Source organism: Falco biarmicus, chromosome 3 (assembly GCF_023638135.1).
Source record: "Falco biarmicus isolate bFalBia1 chromosome 3, bFalBia1.pri, whole genome shotgun sequence".
Classification (NCBI taxonomy): Eukaryota; Metazoa; Chordata; class Aves; order Falconiformes; family Falconidae; genus Falco; species Falco biarmicus.
This window is the reverse complement of record NC_079290.1, coordinates 99,734,725-99,752,715: the sequence shown is the minus strand read 5'-3', so window position 1 is coordinate 99,752,715 and position 17,991 is coordinate 99,734,725. Positions and strand designations below refer to the sequence as shown.

Sequence of the window (17,991 nt, the reverse complement as noted above, 5' to 3'; positions counted from 1 at the left end):
TGTCCTTGAGGATCACTTTTGGTAATACTTTTTAATGTGTTTTCCCCCTTGCTGTTTGGCCTTTAGGTATTTTCCACTTATTCTTGAGTTAGGTAGTTCAAGTAAGGTCACTGTTGCAAGCTTAACTTAGTCATCTACGAAATTAAGTCTTGCATTTGGTACTGGGCTTTGAGCTTGAAAAAGTAGAAAGTACCAGAAATGTCATTGCTTTGAAGCAGAAGCTTATGGCATCATCATGAGAAGTTCTCTACCATGGGATCTTTCTTGTCCCTGTACAAATGACTTAGAGGAAGGAAAGCACCTAAGACTCCTAAAGTGCTTTATCATACCAGTGCCGTCCTGGGCAAAAGACAAGAAGTGCTTTCATGTGAAAATGAAAACTACACAGCAGTTATATCTGCTTCTTCCACTGCCTAAGAGGAAGCTCATGTGGAGGAGCTCCGCTCAGGCGTGGAGCCTTCTCCTGTGGGTACCGTGCTCTCCAATAGAGTTCAGCACCTGGAATTTTTAAAATTGTGTAGGTGAGAGGCGTTTGCTTCCCATCGATCCGCACAAACAGGAATTCTGATTTGTAAAACTGCTTCTTTATAGCAGGCTAGAAGGATGAGCTGGCAGTTCTTCCCACTTCTTTTGTGTTGGGCTCCTTCGCAGCACGTGGGTAACACTGTGGTTGGGTTTGGGGGTGTGAGGGTGATTTCTGTCTCTGTGCCATGTGCCTGTTTCTGTCGGTGCTGCTGAATGCTCACCCCCACATCAGTCTGGGCTGGGGTACAGAAACCCTGTCTTCGCTTGTCTTCAGGGCCAGGGCTCTCTGAGGGGCTGATGCTCAGTTAGTCATCTCCCCTTCTTCTTTATCACTCCCTGGGGCGACCCCTCTCTGATATCCAAATGGGAACCATCGCTCAGGTTTTCTCTAGGATTGTTTTGAAATGTGAACCGTAAGCAACAGGCTTGTCTGTAGCAGTCACTGGCATCTTGCACCAGCAAGATGGGTATTAAGCAAGGAGGTTTTTTCCACCCCCTCACAGAGTGCAAAGCCTGGAAGTCCAGAGGTAATTGGTAATTAAAAAAAAAAAAAAAGTAATTGGACAATGTTTATGAAAGAAATGTCATCCAGAGACCAGAAGGAAAAGGTGCTGAAAAAGAAAAAACAGTGTATTACATGTCTCCTGGTTGTTTTCCCTGCACATCACTTGGGGGAAATGTAGGGCTTACTGGTTGTAGATCAGAGAAGGAATCATCCCGTGCTTGTACCTTCCTAGACAAGCTGAGGTGGTGGCAGGGAAACGGGCACGGTTTCAGCAGGAAACTTCCTCACTTCTTGCTGTTCAGCCAATTAGTCACAATGGAAAAAATATCTGTATACTGCAATGCAAATTAAGCTGGTTCAGGCAGTGTCGCCCACTGCTGCGAGATAGTCCTATGCAAATTTGAGTCAACGTAAAATGGCAATGCAACGTGCCAGAAAGCCTTAGGAGGGAGGGCTGGGAGGATTGTGTGAGGACTTTTCTACTGTATTCTACTAGCCTTAGCAGCATGACTCAAAGTACATACACATTATTAATTTTGGCAAAATAACAGTGTATTCAAGCTGCTTGAGAATAAGCTTGAAAAATGCCAGTTTAAGGGCTGGACCAGTTCGTGGGGTGAGGGGTGAGGGGGCTCTGTAAGAGCATGGGATCCTTCATAGTGGGGCTCCAAGACTTGGCTTTTTTCCCCCCCAAAATGCGAGTGGAAGCAAACAAATGAAATAAACTACATAGTTTAACCTGTGTGCTCCTTTCCCTGGTTATTTTCTGCTAGTTTGCTCTCTGGTGAGGCTGCCAGCCTTCAAGGCCTATAAATAGACAAATTAATCTGGCACCAGAAATGCTCCCAGCTGCAGCAGCAGTTCTGTATCTCTCTCCCTGCTCGCCTCCCTTTCAGTCTAGGTGTTTTACACTTAAGCACTGAGGCTTATTTTAGGTGCTTCATCCCGTCTATCACCGTTCCATGTCTGAGCTGGGTGACTTGCCTTTGTAGGGGTGCTTGCCATTCTCCATTGATGAGAAGGAGCTCAAGGACCTCACTGAGGCTGGACTGGATGCCTGACTCAGATAAAATAAGTTCAATTCTGCTCTGAATCTCCTAAAGAAGCTGTCGTCTCCCCTTAGTCTGCCTTTCATCCAGCTGTTTGCTGCGGGCTGCGTGACCTGCAGCCTGCCTTGCAATCCATCACTGTCACTCACACTGCAGTTTATTAGTCCCCCCGGAGTTAAAACTCATTTCTTTTAAAGCCAGCCATGATGTGACAAAAGCCTGGCTCATTTTCAGGCATCTGCTGACTGTTCCTCTTATCTGATTTCACTTTTAGTTTCCCACCGTGACCAATCCTCCCATGGCTCTGGGGGGACCCTTACCAGCCTGCCTGACCCCCCGTGGCTCAGCTCCGCTGGGTGTGCAGGACATGCAGCCTCCTTTGTTGTCATTTGTAGACATGTAGTCTGTGGGTCTTTGCATCTTCTTCCCTACGTGGCTAACTGCTAATGCAGGGGGCACCAGTAGACCTGGTCCTGGTCTGTCCACATGATGCGAGTCTTCCATTCTGGTGTCCCAGCTCTCCATTGCACTGTCCAGTTTGCTTTGTCTGTCAGCCACTTTCAAAATATCCATCTGCTTCTTACCTCCCCAGTATCCTCTTTTTCTTGCTCAGGTAAATACGGGGAGAAGTTAGTGATGAAAGGCTGCGTCTGCCCCCCCCCCCCCCCCCCCCCCCAGAGACTCAACACATCCAGTCCTCAGACCCTTCAGCTTAGCAAGAGTCACACTACTGTCCTGCCCAACAGAATTTTGTGGTCATCTTGAAAAGCAGAGTGTGAATTCGTCACACTCCACATAAGGAATGCTTCTTCTGTTGGACTCGATGAGCTGCAAAGTCCTTTCCAACCTCAGTGTTCGGTGATCCTTCTGGAAGGTGGTGTGTTTCAGCATGTAGAGATGAAAAAATTAGGTCAGGTGTCATTATCTGCCTTTACACAAAATCAGAAGAGAGAAAATATCTTCAACCTGAAATATTTGCTTTCTGGTATATCTGAGAAGGACTTGTACATGTAAATAAGGAACATTTACAGATGAAAGAGGCAGTGGATAACTTCAGCAACACACATACAATATCATCTGGCTTCAAATACTTGAGTCAGAAATTTCGAAGTATTATGTGAGGGTGGGACCTCTGAAACTGAAACGCCCAACTTGAAGTGATCCTATTTCTTTTCTTGCCCCCCAGCCCCAGGGTGAGGAGACACCCCGTAACGTTTCAGCTGGACACACAAAATCATCAGTCCTCTCTGAAAATTTCTGCCAGATCGTGTAACATAGCTTCAGACTTGTGAAGAACCTAATTTGCAAAAATCGAACTCCATTCCTAAACAAGCTCGATCCCAATTTGAGGGATTCTAGTTCTTGTTGGTACTTGTGTTGGTAACGATGTGTTCTGTGTGTTATGTTTTTAGGTACTCCTTTGTCGTAGCTATGGGATACCTCACGTTGTGCCACATAAGCCGAATATACATATTTCATTACGGTATTCTCACTACAGATTTTTCCGGGTGAGTGAGTCTGCAAGCTGGGTCCTGTGTCAATTAATATTAGTTGAATTCAGTACGTTTTAAGAATAATTTTGTGTGTTATCTGTGGAGCACCTGCAATTTTGTTTCCTTTAAGCCTTTTTTTTTTTTTTTTTTAAGGAAGGAATAAACACTGCAAGATTTTTGCATTGACTCATTGTTTCTGCTGTTTTCTTGCTAGGCACTATCTAGTTGGGAAGGTAGAGCTTGCTTTTCTAGGGCAGCCTGGGAGTGGGTGGGTGGGCACAGTGGCTCTCTGGAGCTGGAGGGGTGCTTACAGCCCTGGTGAGCAGCACAGTGGGTGCTCTGGTCCCTGGTGGGCTGCCCTCCTCCCGCCTTCCTAGGCACAGCTGGTGGCTCCGGGTCACCCTTTCCCTGGTTCTGACTGATGATGCTGCCCCAGCTGGGAAGGTGTTTCCCATGCTGGGCACTCCAGCCAGCGGGAGGGGTGAGTGGTGGGGGGAGCTGGGAGGTGGGTAGCCTGGGCAGAGGGACACGAGATCAGCTTTTGCTGTCAGTGCCAGTCATATGGGTTCTCTCACGGGGGCAGCTTGTGGCTGCTGCTGCTGTTTAAATAGCACAACTTTTTACATGCCCTGCATTCTGTGGAGTGGCATTTTTCATGTATCTCTGGTTTTGTTGAAGCAGTAGAGGATGCTTTGCAAAAGTACAGACAGCTAACCCTGTATATGTTGTTTATGAGAGGAGGGGATGCCTTTGTATGATTTAAAAACAATGTGCTAATCTGTATTCTACTCGCTTAATTGAACGTCTGAATACAGAGAAATTAGGAACGTACTATGAAACATTTCTGTAAACCAGCACAGTAAATTGTAGATGCCTCTTCCAGGCCTCTGTCTTCTTGTAGGCATCGAGGGTTTTGCTGCCTGTGTGCATGTGTCTCTGTGTGAGCTGGTGGGTTTAAGCATTTAGTGAAATTTCAGGAGATAGGGGGAAAGCTCCTCTGAGACTTTTGAGGGTTTTTTATTCGAGCAGGGGGCAGAAATGGGAACTTGCTCATTTAGATCCGTTTAGTTCTATCATTTTTTTCTGCAGTTCTTTTAATACACAAAAGCACATTCTGAAAGAGCATGACATACCAAAAAGCCAGTGAATGGGATCAGAATGCTGTGGCTCTGTGTGTGTGAGACAGAAACGTGAGTGAGCTCTCCTGGATGTGCTGAGTGAGTGTGTTAGCTGGCTGTCTCTGAAGGCACGAAATACAGATCCAGCAGAGACTGGGGGGGAGGAGAAGAGGAGTGGTGGTTGTTTGTATTATGGACTAGGTAGCATTTTTCTGCTCTCTTGATGAGAAAGGAGCTAGTCTTATCTAATGACGAGCTTGAGGATAAAAATGGTACTGAAAGACTAACACCTGAACTGAATCTGTTATTTGATTTTGTTCTGATGCTTCAAGATATAAAACAATTTCTAAAATTCCGTCAAACATCAAACTACCAGGTAGTAAAGAACTGCCAAATGTAGTATGGATATGAACTACATCTTCATGGCATATTTTAAAAGCTAAGAATAAATAAAAATATTGTAGTGGTATTAATAAAAACTTGCAATCCAAAGTGCTAAAAGCCAGGTCAGCATCATAAATCTGTCTTAAAACCCCTTTTCTTCAGCTGTAATTGCTATGTGCCCACTGAGGCTTCGTGCACATGCCTAAACAGATGTGATGACCCAGAGAGACAAAATATCCTCCCTGATCACATTTTTTCCATGTATGAGCAGCAGCTGAACCTCCTGTTGCTCCTTTTCCTGTGTTTGATGGTTCCTCATCTCTTGCATGTGGTAATAGGGAAGCATTGAAACAGGCTCCTGGCCAGAGGGATGGCCTCGACGTTCTCCCTCAGGACTTCAGAAACAACCAAGACAGAATCCACAGAGTGATGCCCATCTCCCTCCAGCCTCCCACCCTTTTGGGCCAGTGTGCCCGGGGATATGTGCTGAGAAGGCAAAATACCGCATTTCAGGGAATCTTAGAGGGAGCAAAAAGCCTGTTATCTGCTGACTTGTGTTTGGTATCCCCTAAGTCTCTGGTGCTATCCGAATGCAAAGGGTATGTTTTAATCCACATCAAATAGGCACGTTACTGGTCCTGGTGCCATCAGCTTGCCATGTCAGTTCCCTACGGTGACGAGCCAGACATTACAGGAGTGTTTCCCAGTGTTGGTGCTGCAAGCTGGCATACCTCGTTTGCTCTCTTGACCTGCTTTGTGCACCTAACAGCTTGCATGCATAACCCTTCTCATGCGTGCTTGCAGATGCCTTTGGTTGGTTCTTTAGTAATAGATGGTTGTGCCATTTGCTTGGAGTCTCCCCGTTTTGAGAACACAGCTTGTAAAACACAGGTAGAGGTGGAGAGAGTAACTAACTTTGGAGTCATGTCTTAAGCAAACTGGAAAATGGAAGATGAAACTGTGACTCGTCACTTCAGTGTTAAGGACACTTGTTCCGTGCTGGTGACTAGTTAATTCCTCTAACTCATGCAAAGGGTGGGTTTCGTTACTGACTTCCACATCAAAACTGTACTCAAGCTGTTTGCAGCAATTTCTTGATTTAAGAGGATTTTATATAATGCATAGTACTTCGGTGAAATCTCCATTTTCATGTTGTTTGGTGTTTGTTTTTTTTTTAACTACATGCCAGGTTTTAATGAAAACCAGTTCCAGTTTGCTACACATTACATTTAAAGAAAATAATATTAAAATTACATAGATTTTTATCAAAGTTCTTTCATTTATATTATTTCACAAAAATGTGGTGACATAGTTTAGGAATTTTCTCTTGACTAGTTTCTCAAAGAAAGCTATTCATTTTTGAACACTAATTGTAAAATACTGCAACGCTGTGCTTTCCCCCTTAATTCAAGTCAATCTTTGAGAGACGTGCATATTTTATTTTGCTTGGTTTGCCATGGCATTTATACATTGTACCTGGGAAAACTAAGTCCTAACTCTTTATCTCTCTTTTTCTCTCTCTTATTTCTTCTTCTTTATGCTAAGAGGATTATGCTGGTAAGTTGCCTGGTTTCTATACAACTTTATAAAAATGGTAATACTAACATACAGTTTGTCTTGTGTTTGGTTTTTTGTTTGTGGGTTTGGTTTTTTTTTTTGTATTGCAGGCTCAGACTAAGTATAGTAATATTATGGCTTTAGGGAAATATTAGTTTAAAATAAACCAAAGGATCTTGACTTTTGGAAACTAGCAATAGATATGGTTTCAATCTAGCAAGCTACATGAGCAAATGCCACATGCATATGAACATCTGGATGGAATTCAGCGGAGCTCCTCATCTGTATCACGTTGTGTCTGCTTTAATCCTTTGCTGATTTAAGACCAGAGGGCTTTTTGGTTTCCTCTTTGAATTCTTGCAGTGTCTCAGCAAAATTTCCTAATGTTGCAGCTCATTTGGTGAATGTCAGGGAGTGATCCTGCATATGTGAGTTTCTTGGTGCCATTCCTGACGGAAAAGGAACTGGGTTTGTGACAACCACCTTGTGCCCTGGCATTGCTTTCAGTCTTCTGGTGGTCATAGGGAGAGGGAGACTTGAGCAGTTTTCGTCCCTGCAGATGTCAAATCTGAACCTCTTACAGGAGTGTTTGGGTGGACATCACCCTGCAGAAAGGACGGACACCTTTATGTGTTCTCTCTATCCCAACTGCAGATCAGCAGCAGCGTTCTCAGCAATCCACTTGGAGAGGGATGGTCCTTGCAGGAGCCCTCTCGAGAGGCCATATAGGCAGATGCTTCAGCAACAAGTGTCACTCCAGGCAGTGAATTTTTGTGGGGTGGTTAGTGCTTTGTGGCTGGTTTTTCCCCTCTCAGTGGCTTATTATCAACCATAAAAGAAAGGAACAAAGGTCCAACAGCTGTTTTTCACAAAGGAAATACTTTTACTGATGGAAACAAACACAGATCTGCTCTGTTACCGTAATAAAACACAGCGCAGAAATACTAACTGGACCTGTGGGTTCAGTTGGTTGTTTTTATTTTCTTGTCTTTTAAATATATGGAGTGCAACATGTTGTTGCAGTGTGTGTTCCAGCAGCTCCGGGTAACTTTGGTCCGCAGCGAGTCCCCAGAGGCAGCAGAGCAGCGTAGGTGAGGATGGTTAAGGGGGGCCAGTCTGTTTGCTGTGCCCACTCGCTGCTTGGCTGCTCCGCTGGCCGTCTGTCTGCTGGAAACTGCACGGAGATCACTTACACAGAAGCCCTGCAAGATTTTCGCAATGTGGGAATTAGCCACAATTCAAGCAGGCAGTTGCTACTAGAGAGTTCCACATATCTAGTGCATCCCAGGATGCTTCCTCAGAAGTGAAGTAAAATGCTTTGATTGTGAGGGCGTTGGCAGTGCTGTTCGGGAGCTTTCACCATGAAGCAAATTCGAAGTTGCTTTAGAGGCACGAGTGTGTTCAGAGCGGTGTTGTACCTCGATGTGCTTCAGCACTTCTTCATTTTGCTGTGGAAAGCAGAAGTAAAAGCCCACTGCCAGTGAAGCCGTTGTGGTGTCTGGCTTGGCGATGCCCTCAGCAGCACCGTTGATGTCATAGCAGAAGGTGACCGGGTGAACTTCTCGTCGGTGTTTCAGGGCTGAAGAGATAAACCTGAAATAAATGTTTGCTGGTTTGGAGTCTTGTCGGCAATAAGCCTTTTGACTCCACCTCCTCGCTTAGTGAAATCAGGTCAGTGGAAACTATTTCTAGTGAGCGGGTGCCAGACTCCTCCGCGGGATTACCTAAGGTCAGGCAGGCTCTGCTCGGCAAATGTCTCGTCTCTCGCCAGCATTGGAGCTGGCTCGGTGCAGAAGCCAGCCTGGGATACAGGGAGGATCCGCACAATAGCCTGCAAACAGACACTAACAGCTTTAGTTCCACTGGTCTGTGCTGCTGGGCAAATTTATTACACTGGGGCAAGCCACATTTAATTTTTTTTTATCTCTTTATCTTAAAAATAATGTTTAAAAAACATTAACTGGCATGTTTTCATTTGGAAGGTTTAATTTGGGGTAAAACCCTCTATTGAGCATTCTGTGAAAACTGTTGCATCTTTGTCTTATGTTTATCTTTCAAGGCATCTAATATAGGGTAAAGACAGGGTTTTTTATTTATTTTATTTGTTGAAATTTCCTATTTCATACTGACTCCCTGGGACAAGTTATTGATGATTATTGTATTATTTTTTTTATTAAAAGTTGGCCACTATGTTTTTTGCGTAGGAGGTACAATACAGCTACAACCAGAGAGTAAACCCTTAGCCAATATATAAAACATGGAGCTGGGGGGAAGTCACACCACGTGTAAATGAAAAACTGTGCTAGTTTGTAACTGTGGTGCTTAGCAGGACAGGCAAAGAGGAGAGGGTGTGGAATCAGTGCTTTGCACGTGGCTGCAAAGTGATCAGAAGGTGTTGAAGTACGATGGAGTTCATCGTTCAGGCTTTTAAAATGTGCTTTATTTCAAACGCTTCCTTCCCAGGGGTAGGTCTTCACTCTTCATCTGTAAATGCAAGTGTAGCAGGTAGATTTTCTTTTTCAATGCAACCTAGTGATTTGCCCCACTCCGATAACCTGTGCATCTCTCAAAATTTGGGAGAAAGAAGGGTTATTGGAAGTTTTATCGTTTCATTAACTTCCCTTCTTGTTTGTAGCGCTACTGACTTTGTCCAGTAGAGTCTAAGGTTTAAAATATTACCATGTCAGAACCAATTGACTATATGTGATATGATGCTTTGTTTTATGTATTAACTTGCTCAGCATTTTATTGCTGTTTAAAATCAGAGCTTGCCTGAAAGGGTGAATAGACATGCCGATTCAATACTCTGGCATTGCTAAGTTTTAATAATCAAAACTCACGTGTGTATTTAGGAAATGATTATGTTATTTTTCCCCCCTAAATTAAATATATTTTTCTTATCTAATTTTCAATGTTATTTCAAGACTTACATCCTCGTGCATTGCTCTGCAAATCTGGGGGAAAGGACTATTTTTCATTCTGAAGAAACAAAACCAGACTTGTTGTGTGATGAGGAGGGGTTAGAAAGTCCCCAGGGAGCAGTGGGACAGGTGCGTGTGTGTGGAAGTGGGGGGGTCTCCGCACCCCAAAGGGGTGCCAGAAGAAGGGAGAGCTCTGGCACTGCCATAGCTCTGTTGCGCTCTACCCTTTCTTGCGGCGAAGGCTTGGTCCTCCTGTGGGATCAAGTCAGTGGGGGGACAGTGGACAGCTGAGCGGGGAGGAAGATGCTCCCTGTTCACCCGAAACCTTGCTTACCCTTTCTGTGAGGCATTTAATAATACCTGGTACTGGTCTTGTGAAAGATTAGAGAGTGTCATACCGTTGCCACTGTACAGCAGGTTTCCATCTTCCTGAGTCGGGTGTGGAAGAGAGATTGAATAGGGTATGGAAGAGAGATTGAGTAGGGTGTGGAGGAGATACTGAGTAGGGTATGGAAGAGATACATAAACGTGTAATACGATGGTGGCGGGATTGAAGACTGAAGGTATCTCAAGTACACTTTGTGGGTCTTCCTCCCACCTGCGGTGTCAGCAGCATCTCTTTTGCGCCCGCTTGGCTCCTTTGCAGCTGGGGTTTGAGGGAGGCAAACTGTCTTTTCTGATTAAAGTGCACTAAAGGCTGACTTATTCTGCTGGGTTACAGCATGCTGTCAATGAGCTGATGAATTCCTAATATAGGTGAAGAAAACCTCTCTCTCCCCCGTGTTTATACATTGTACAACTTCAGTGCAGGCTGTGCTTCTGCTTCCCTCAGCTCCTCAGCACATCAGGATTGTTTGCATTTTGGTTCTCTCTGGCTTACAGTGGGGGGCCCAATTTTCTAAGACAAGTGTCTAAACGTAGGCTCTTACAGGCATACGGGTTTGGCTCTGAGCCTGAGGTGTAAAGTTACCCTGTTCAATATTGGCATGAAGCGCTTGCCATAAGAAACATATGCAACAAATTGAACCAGTTTGAAACAAGTGTTAGTGTTCACCCGTAAAGCTAAAAGGTCAAACACTGACAAAATAAAAATCTGTGTTTATTGGAGTAGAACTGCTGGTTCACTGACAGCCTCTATCTCTTCAGGATTAAAAAGCCCTGCTTTTTCATATGCTTAAAGGATTGGGATTTAGGTGTCTTTGAAAGCAAAGCTAGATTTTGTCTGAATGGGAAAATCTACTTTGAGAAATAGGGTGTTGAAGGTAATGGTGAAAACAGCTTACAAATAGCTTTTCTTGAAAGTTGAATTGGAATAAAAATTAGAATGACGCTTTCACAATATTGGAGTTGTCTGAAGGGTGAAAAGTCATTGCTGGATTAGTCCATTCTGCAGCTGCCATCGATGCTCTAGTGACCCAAGGAGAGCTGCTGTACAAACCTGGTGTTTCGGTTCTATTCCTGATCTGCATATATTTAAGCTTGTTTTGGATTTTATGAGCAAGCTTTTTTACTGACATTTCACACAGAAGCTGCTGAAACAATAAAAATAGTTTCTGATTAAGAAATTGGCTGATATCATATGTTCTCTGTTTTGGGATGGAAAATGCAAATTACCCATGCAGAATTACCTGTGGACTCTTGGAAAAGACCAGCCGTATTTAGTATTTAAAAAAAAAAAAAAAAAAAAAAAAGACCACTTATGATGAAAGAATGTCTTTTTCCAGTATTCTTGTGTTTACCATGCTCAGCAAACGAATTATCTTGAAAATCAGTTTGGTTTATCATAGTGGGATAAGTAGATTGCAGTTTATCTTAGCCATCGGGTTTACATTTGATTGTAAACAGTAGGTCCATTTAGCTGAGGATGATTCAGAACCTCTTGAAAATCTCCGCAGAACACGAATATTTGGTGTTATTTTAGACAGAGATATCATTGAATGTAACTTTTGCTTTTTTTTTCTCCTTCCCTTGAGGAATGGGTGGGGAAAATACAGTCCTCAAACTAAAACAAAGCCTTCAGCTTTTTTTATTTAATGGAATTCCAGAAAATATATTATAATTAAAATAAATAGCCATAATATTCATCTAAATATACATAATATTCATCTACATATCTTTAAAAAGTTCCATATATCGGTCATACTCTGTAAATTGCACAAGCACAAATTCAGGTTTGAATTTCCATGTTGAAGACATCATCTGTGCTCAAGGAGAAACCTCTGTGCGGTTTGTGTTGGTGACTTATCACCAAGCTGAGCAAAAGTCTGTTGTATTAATCCTCAGCAGAGACCAATATATTCCACAGAACTGGTTTTACATATACTCGCCACTCTTCATGCTTTTTAAAACAGTGGTGTACTCTCACCGCCCGTGACAGCCGCCTGGCCATGGCGTTGTGAAGGTCTCGTAGGCAGTGTGGGCTCTGGGCACCCTGTGCTGCTGTCCCCAGCAGCGGGGACGTGGGGACAGGCAGCGTTTAGCAGGTGCTCATCCCTCGCTTTGCCGACCGTGGGTCCTTCCAGATGCCAGATGTTCAGCGCTGGGTTTTGTCTTTGGGGCTCCACAGCCCGTAGAAGCTGCGTATGGATGAGTTACCCCTCCAGCCCCTGCAGTGGGGGACTGGTTAGTTGTCCCCATGGTTTTCCCCTCATCTTCTTTCTTCTGAATGCTCCTGGCTGTGTCCTTTATCCTCATGGGAACCAGCTCCTGGTGCCACCAAGCTGAATTTTGCCGCCTTCTCCTATCCCTTAGCTGCAGCAGCTCGCGCTTGCCTGCAGTGCTGAGCAGCTCTGCGAAGGTGGATGCGGGCAGTGTAAGCAGCCTGCTGAACTGCTGAATGCAGCAGCTGTTCCTGCGCGGCTGCTTTGGCTGCACCAAAGCTGCTGGGTGCTTGTAGCCTGTGAGTGTGGCTCAAGTGCAGCTAGCACACATTTTTGTGAGGCTCCTGACCCCAGACACTCCCAGCTGGATGGTACACCTCGGGCAGGCTGTCCACAGGCACTTGCATGGCCAAGCAGCTAGTGGGAAACTGCTGTGCTGACACCTACGCTGATAATTGCATGCAGTCCGAATTGGTAGGGCTGTTCATGCGGGGAAATAGGCATGTGTATCTGCAGGGCTGACTTTTTTTTAGGGCGCTGGGGAGATGAACAACAGGAGAGTAACAGCAACAGGAGCCAAGGTTCTATTACGGAGCGTTGCTGTACTCTGGCGTTGCATCACGTGGAGCTTGAATTTGGCCTTTGCCTGAAAGGAAGCCTGGCGGGCTGCAGGGGCTGGTGTTTCCTAGGGTGTGATTGCTTCTGAATTACAATTTGCACCGCTGCAGGATGGGGAGACACAAAGTAAGGCTTTGTGCGCGCTTACCAATTAAAAATTCCTGTGCAAGTTACTGTGGTGTTGTTTTGAACCCAGGCAATTGTCTTATGCCTGAGTTCCTCCTTCAGTTTTAATTGGATGTTTTCCACTTGTTGCTAATACAGTGATGCCTTTTAAAGGGGTAAAGGCATTCAGTAAGGAGGTCGGGAAGAACTGGTATTACAAGACATGTAACTGTTTTTTCTGTCTTTGTTATAGTCCGCTGATGATAATTACACAGAAGATCACAACACTTGCGTGCCAGTTACATGATGGTAAGAAAAGGAATCTCTTGCCATGTCCTGAAGACAGCCTTTTTATGCCAGTGCGCTCTGGAGTTACAGAGTGGATGAATGTAGTTCAGTGAGTTGCTCCAAATGAAGAAGACAAATGCTTTGTGGAAGAAAATGAGAAACTTCCAGTTTTGATCAGTTCTCTAGGATCAAACTGTCTTTGCAGTAACGAAGACAACTCTGTTCCCCTTTGGGTGCTCTGCTTCCCTGGGGCCCAATTTGGATTTTAGCTGGTACCAGTATCTGCTGTTTAGATGATACAGTGCATCTCCATTCAGCTCTCTGAAGCTGTGCTTGGTTCTCAAAAATCTAGAGTTGTGTTTTGCACATAGGTTGAGTCATTAATGTTAATGTGGCAAAAACGTGCTGTCACTGTTCTATTCAGTGACAATATACTCCACGAGCTGTAAGAGATGGAATTCAATAGCTTTTTCCCAGGGCAGGGAGAAGCACAGTTGCAAGGAAAATAGCATTGTCTTCAGTCTTGTGCTGCGCTACGACAAAGAGCGCTATTATTTCCCAATGAAATGCCTGTGTCCAGTACAGTGCAAAGACTAGAAATGTCGGTTGTTGTCAGGTACCGTTATTGCTCCTGTCTTCTGATGCTGCAGCGTGAATTTCTGACGGTCCAAGCTCCACTGCTTTGTGAGCTCTGGGTGACTAAAGCCTGCACTGAGTTGTTACGATTTAGGATTTAGCTGATGGCCATGCCACAGCCTGCAGGCGCTGGCACTGTTTGCCAGCCAAGTTTACACAAGTGGGTGTAATGCTTTTAGCTGGCTATAATGGGTGCAGCCTGAAGCTCGGCTAATTAACCTTGTTGTTGATTCATGTTGCTGGGACTTCTTGGGTTCGTTATTTAAGCTAGCTGGCTCAGGTATCGCTCTGTGCCACGGCGGTGTGCAGCCTCAGTGCACACCTAGGATATCGAAGGTAAACCAACAGACAGAAAGGAAAAGATAACAGCAGAGGCAGGAGAATTGCAAGCAAACCAGAAATCCTACAGATTAGTGGTGGTGGAAAAGGCTCACGATGTTGTGAGCGTTCATACATGGAGTGGTTGATCGAATGGGAGCAGCTTGCAGTCCGGGCACCAGTGACAAATTTCTATTTGTAAAAATTTAACGCAGCTGCCCATAAATGGGAGCAGACAAACAAAATACCCAGCCCCTTAAGTAATCAGGCGTTTAATTGTTTCCCTGGAACTCACACCCTCCCCAGTAGTATTTACAAACTGAAATAGTGGAGGGAGAATGGAAATAAGCAGCTTAGCAGCAGTATTTTTAGGAAATGGGTCCTGTGTGTGTGTTGGTGATTATGGGCAGTACGTTTAGGACAGCAGTGTTAATTGATGCCCAGCCCCTGGTCTGGTGAAGCTGTAGATCTGCCTGCTCAGCATCAAGTGAGTGACTCATCTCGTAGTGAGTTCTGCTGAAGCCGGTGGGATTCCTCACAGACTGCACAGCTAAAGCTTCGGAGTGAAGGTTTTGAGATATTTTCTATGAGCAACATCTGTTTACACACCAGCCATCATACAAGATTTTTCCATCACTTCCCTGGGACAGTGAGTCTGTGCTCTACCTCTGGCCCCAAAGGTCTTGTGCACTCAACAGGAGGCTGCCCTTCCAGTCTGGACCTTGTACAATTCCAGATTATGACTGGTGTGTGTGTTCAGGCTCACACCAGCAGCAGCCAGGCAGCTCGTTCACAGCAGTGGAGCTTCTGTTCCCTGAGAGCCTGTTTCTCTGCCCCTGCCCGCTCCTCCTGCTGTGAAATGCTCCATTTCTCACCAAGGAGCCAGCAGGATGCTTGAGCTTAAATGAGCCAGCGGCTTCTGGGAACGGAGGTTTTTCCAGCCTGGGACGGTTGGTAGAGGCTGCTGGGGGTTGCTGCCAGTTGGTGGCATTGGGGGCTGTGTTGTGCATGTGGGAATACTGTGGCCGCTTCTCTGGGAAGCGTAGCAAGGGTGGGAGGGGCGGAATGAGGTAAAGGAATGGGTAAAGAGGTAGGGTAGAACATAATATACTAGACCTACAGGTTAGGAATCGAACTGTATTATGACTGCCTGTGACAAAGAAAATCTTGACATTTATGGCTTTAGAAAGTTAAGTGTGGGATGCAAACATAAGGCTTTGGGGATAGCTTTTGCTGGTTGGCTTTCGGAAAGATCTAATGTGACTTTTCTTTCTCTCAAGGAATAGGGCGACAAGCTGAGGAACTCACTGCTGAGCAAAATCGCCTTGCCGTAAAGTAAGAGTTTAATTCCCCTAGTGATTTCTGTTCAGTTTCATGCAAAGAAGTTCAGTGTTCACGTTGTGGGGGTTTGGGGTTTCAGGTTTTTTTTGAGGGATTGGTTGGTTGGTTTTTGATTTTTGGGTGTTTTTTTTCCTTTGCAATGTCAAGACCAACTTAGTGGCCCAGCCATGAAAATCTTCCCTTCTTCTTTCCAGTCCATGATAAGCCGAAAGTTCTACCTACTTCTATTTGCTTGAGCAGTTTTGGTTTTGCAATGCTGCTGTCAGTGCCCTCCTTACACAAACATAGCTTCTCTGCTATGTTCCTTGATTCAACGCAGGACTCCTGCCTTCATCACCCTGTGATAAAGCACTGAGGTGCTTGGCAACATCCCATTGACTTAAATATATATTCCACATGCAACCAAACCAGTCTTCACTGAATCAGCTCTTACATTCAGGCTAAGACTGTACTACATGGACTTTTTGGCTGTTGTCTTCATCCTATCTGTGATAATGTTATTTTTCCAAACAGAACACTCCTCCTCCGTCAGCAAACTGCTGCATAGTAAAAATCCGTTTTGGTTTGAAGTACTGCTTTGCTTTGCCATAACTTTTGGACACTGAAATTTTATTTTTCCTATCTCCCTCTGTAACATTAATACTTCTAGTCCTTCACGTTATGTATCTAGTCTTTTCAGTTTTCAGAGGGAAACTGCACAGAAATCACATCTTTGAGTGCCCTTTTTATTCTAGTTTGTCTCTCAATTCAAGTGCAGGATGCAGGTGAATTTTTTTTTTTTAGAAGGACTAGCGTTACAGAACTAGTCGTAGAACCATACCTACTTTTCAGCATGAAGCGTTTGTTTAGGGCCGAGGAAATTCCATTCATTTCCAAGGCAGAAGCTTCAGCCATCAGAAAGCCCGCCTATGAGCTTCTAAAAGTAAGGAAGGAATAATTTCTTGAAAAGCAAAAATCCTGTGTAACTTTTGCTGTGACCCATAGCTTTGTGTCTATTTCTAAAGCTCATAGCATAATGTTTAATGGCACTGGGCCCTTGTGACCGTATGATTAATTCTAGTCAAATTCTCACCAAACAGGCTTTTTTTTTTTTTTCCCCCTCTCGTACAGTAGATGAGCTCATAATAGAAAAGTACATGCCAATAGCTCAAGTGTCAGTGGCAGACAAGTTGTAACTGAAGAGTTTTAAATCCCCTTTGGTAATACAGCCTTTTGTCTTCCCTCCTGCTCTTGGTCTGTTTTTGTTTCTCACTCATCCTCTGTACATTCCTTCATGCATTGCTCATGTCTCTCCACCCAACCATGTGCAGAATCTAAGTTGAAACTAATGACTTTATTTTTAATCCTACTGTAGAGCTCGGAAGCCCAAATCACGGACCCAGTGTTGCAGGACAGAAAGATGAGCCTTACTCCCGATTGTTTGCTGCATCTTTCTGTGAAACGCTTCCACCAGAGAACATGTCGTTCAGTCACTAACATCTACAATAACCAGTAGAGTGAACGCAGAAAATCCTGGCTAAGCTAACTGTTTATTCAAACTAATTCTGCTTCAGCATAGAAGTAGGCAACGGCAAATGTTTAACTGTTGCATAGTTTTTCTGCTAGAAATTTATGGTTTGGTCCGAAATGATTTTAAGTGGATTTTGCTTTATGTGTGTCCCTCTGTGTCTTGGCCAGGAGAACCCGGCAGCACTGTGCCCTGCTTGCTGCCCTCAGCTGGGGGCTCCTCGTTTGCTTGGATGGTGACTGTTAGCACATTTGTGGAGAGCACTTTGTATCAGTTCAGAGTTTAGACATTGGTGATTCCATCACATAAATACAAGTAGCTTGACAATTTACAAATTACAGTAGGGGGGAGAGGCCTCTGCATCTTCCTTTTCCATCCTACTGCTCTGTAGCAAGGGCAGTGGGTTGTCTTCATTGTACATCTAATGTAGAAACCCCAAAGGAACTTGCAAAATGGAAATAACGAGCACGATGCACTTTCTTTGACTTTCATCTTCAGCTGTCTTTTGATTTATGTGTTTTTTTCCCATGAGTTCCTTTTCCTGTTCATGATGCAATAGGGGCAATTACTTCCTTTATTTGCAGAGGAGGACAGATGCCTCTTCATTCTCTTCCTCTGTGTCTCACAGCACACTTCCCATTTTTCAAAAGGCTGGACTGAAGGGTGGGTGGGAGCTCCTCTCAGGCCTGAAAGCCCTGGTCTTAAACACTCCCTGCCCTGGGGTTTGCATAACCAGGCAAGGTACTGCCTTCCACAGCTTGGTGAGACCAGCGTCCCCCAGCTTGTGGTCTGCCAGCTGTTACTGGTCCCTGACATACTGGACAGATGTCCCAAACCAGTTACCAGCTTCTCACTCCTGCTACTGCTAGCCCGTTCAAAATGCGCAAGTCAGTTTGTTAGAGAGTGGGTATGTATGACTGGTTTTAGCTAAGATGTTCCTAGTAATGAGATTATAACTTTTCAAATCAGTAACATTTGGTTACCTGTGGCTGAAGCTCATCCACGTTACCCTTGGTCTGACTGCCA

The 17,991-nt window shown here is 44.5% G+C and overlaps 1 protein-coding gene across 3 annotated transcripts in view; it reads left to right on the top strand.

Annotated features, from left to right (window-relative positions):
* The window catches only part of MBOAT1 (membrane bound O-acyltransferase domain containing 1), a 58,006-nt gene that overhangs the window by 25,413 nt on the left and 14,602 nt on the right, over positions 1-17,991 (top strand). For 2 of the 3 annotated variants that reach the window (XM_056332418.1, XM_056332417.1), the window contains 3 exons: positions 3,492-3,587; positions 13,129-13,184; positions 15,398-15,452. In XM_056332418.1, the coding sequence (XP_056188393.1) occupies positions 3,492-3,587; positions 13,129-13,184; positions 15,398-15,452 (207 nt within the window). The remainder of the gene's footprint in view (positions 1-3,491; positions 3,588-13,128; positions 13,185-15,397; positions 15,453-17,991) is intronic. The other variant, XM_056332419.1, reaches the window with a different exon arrangement.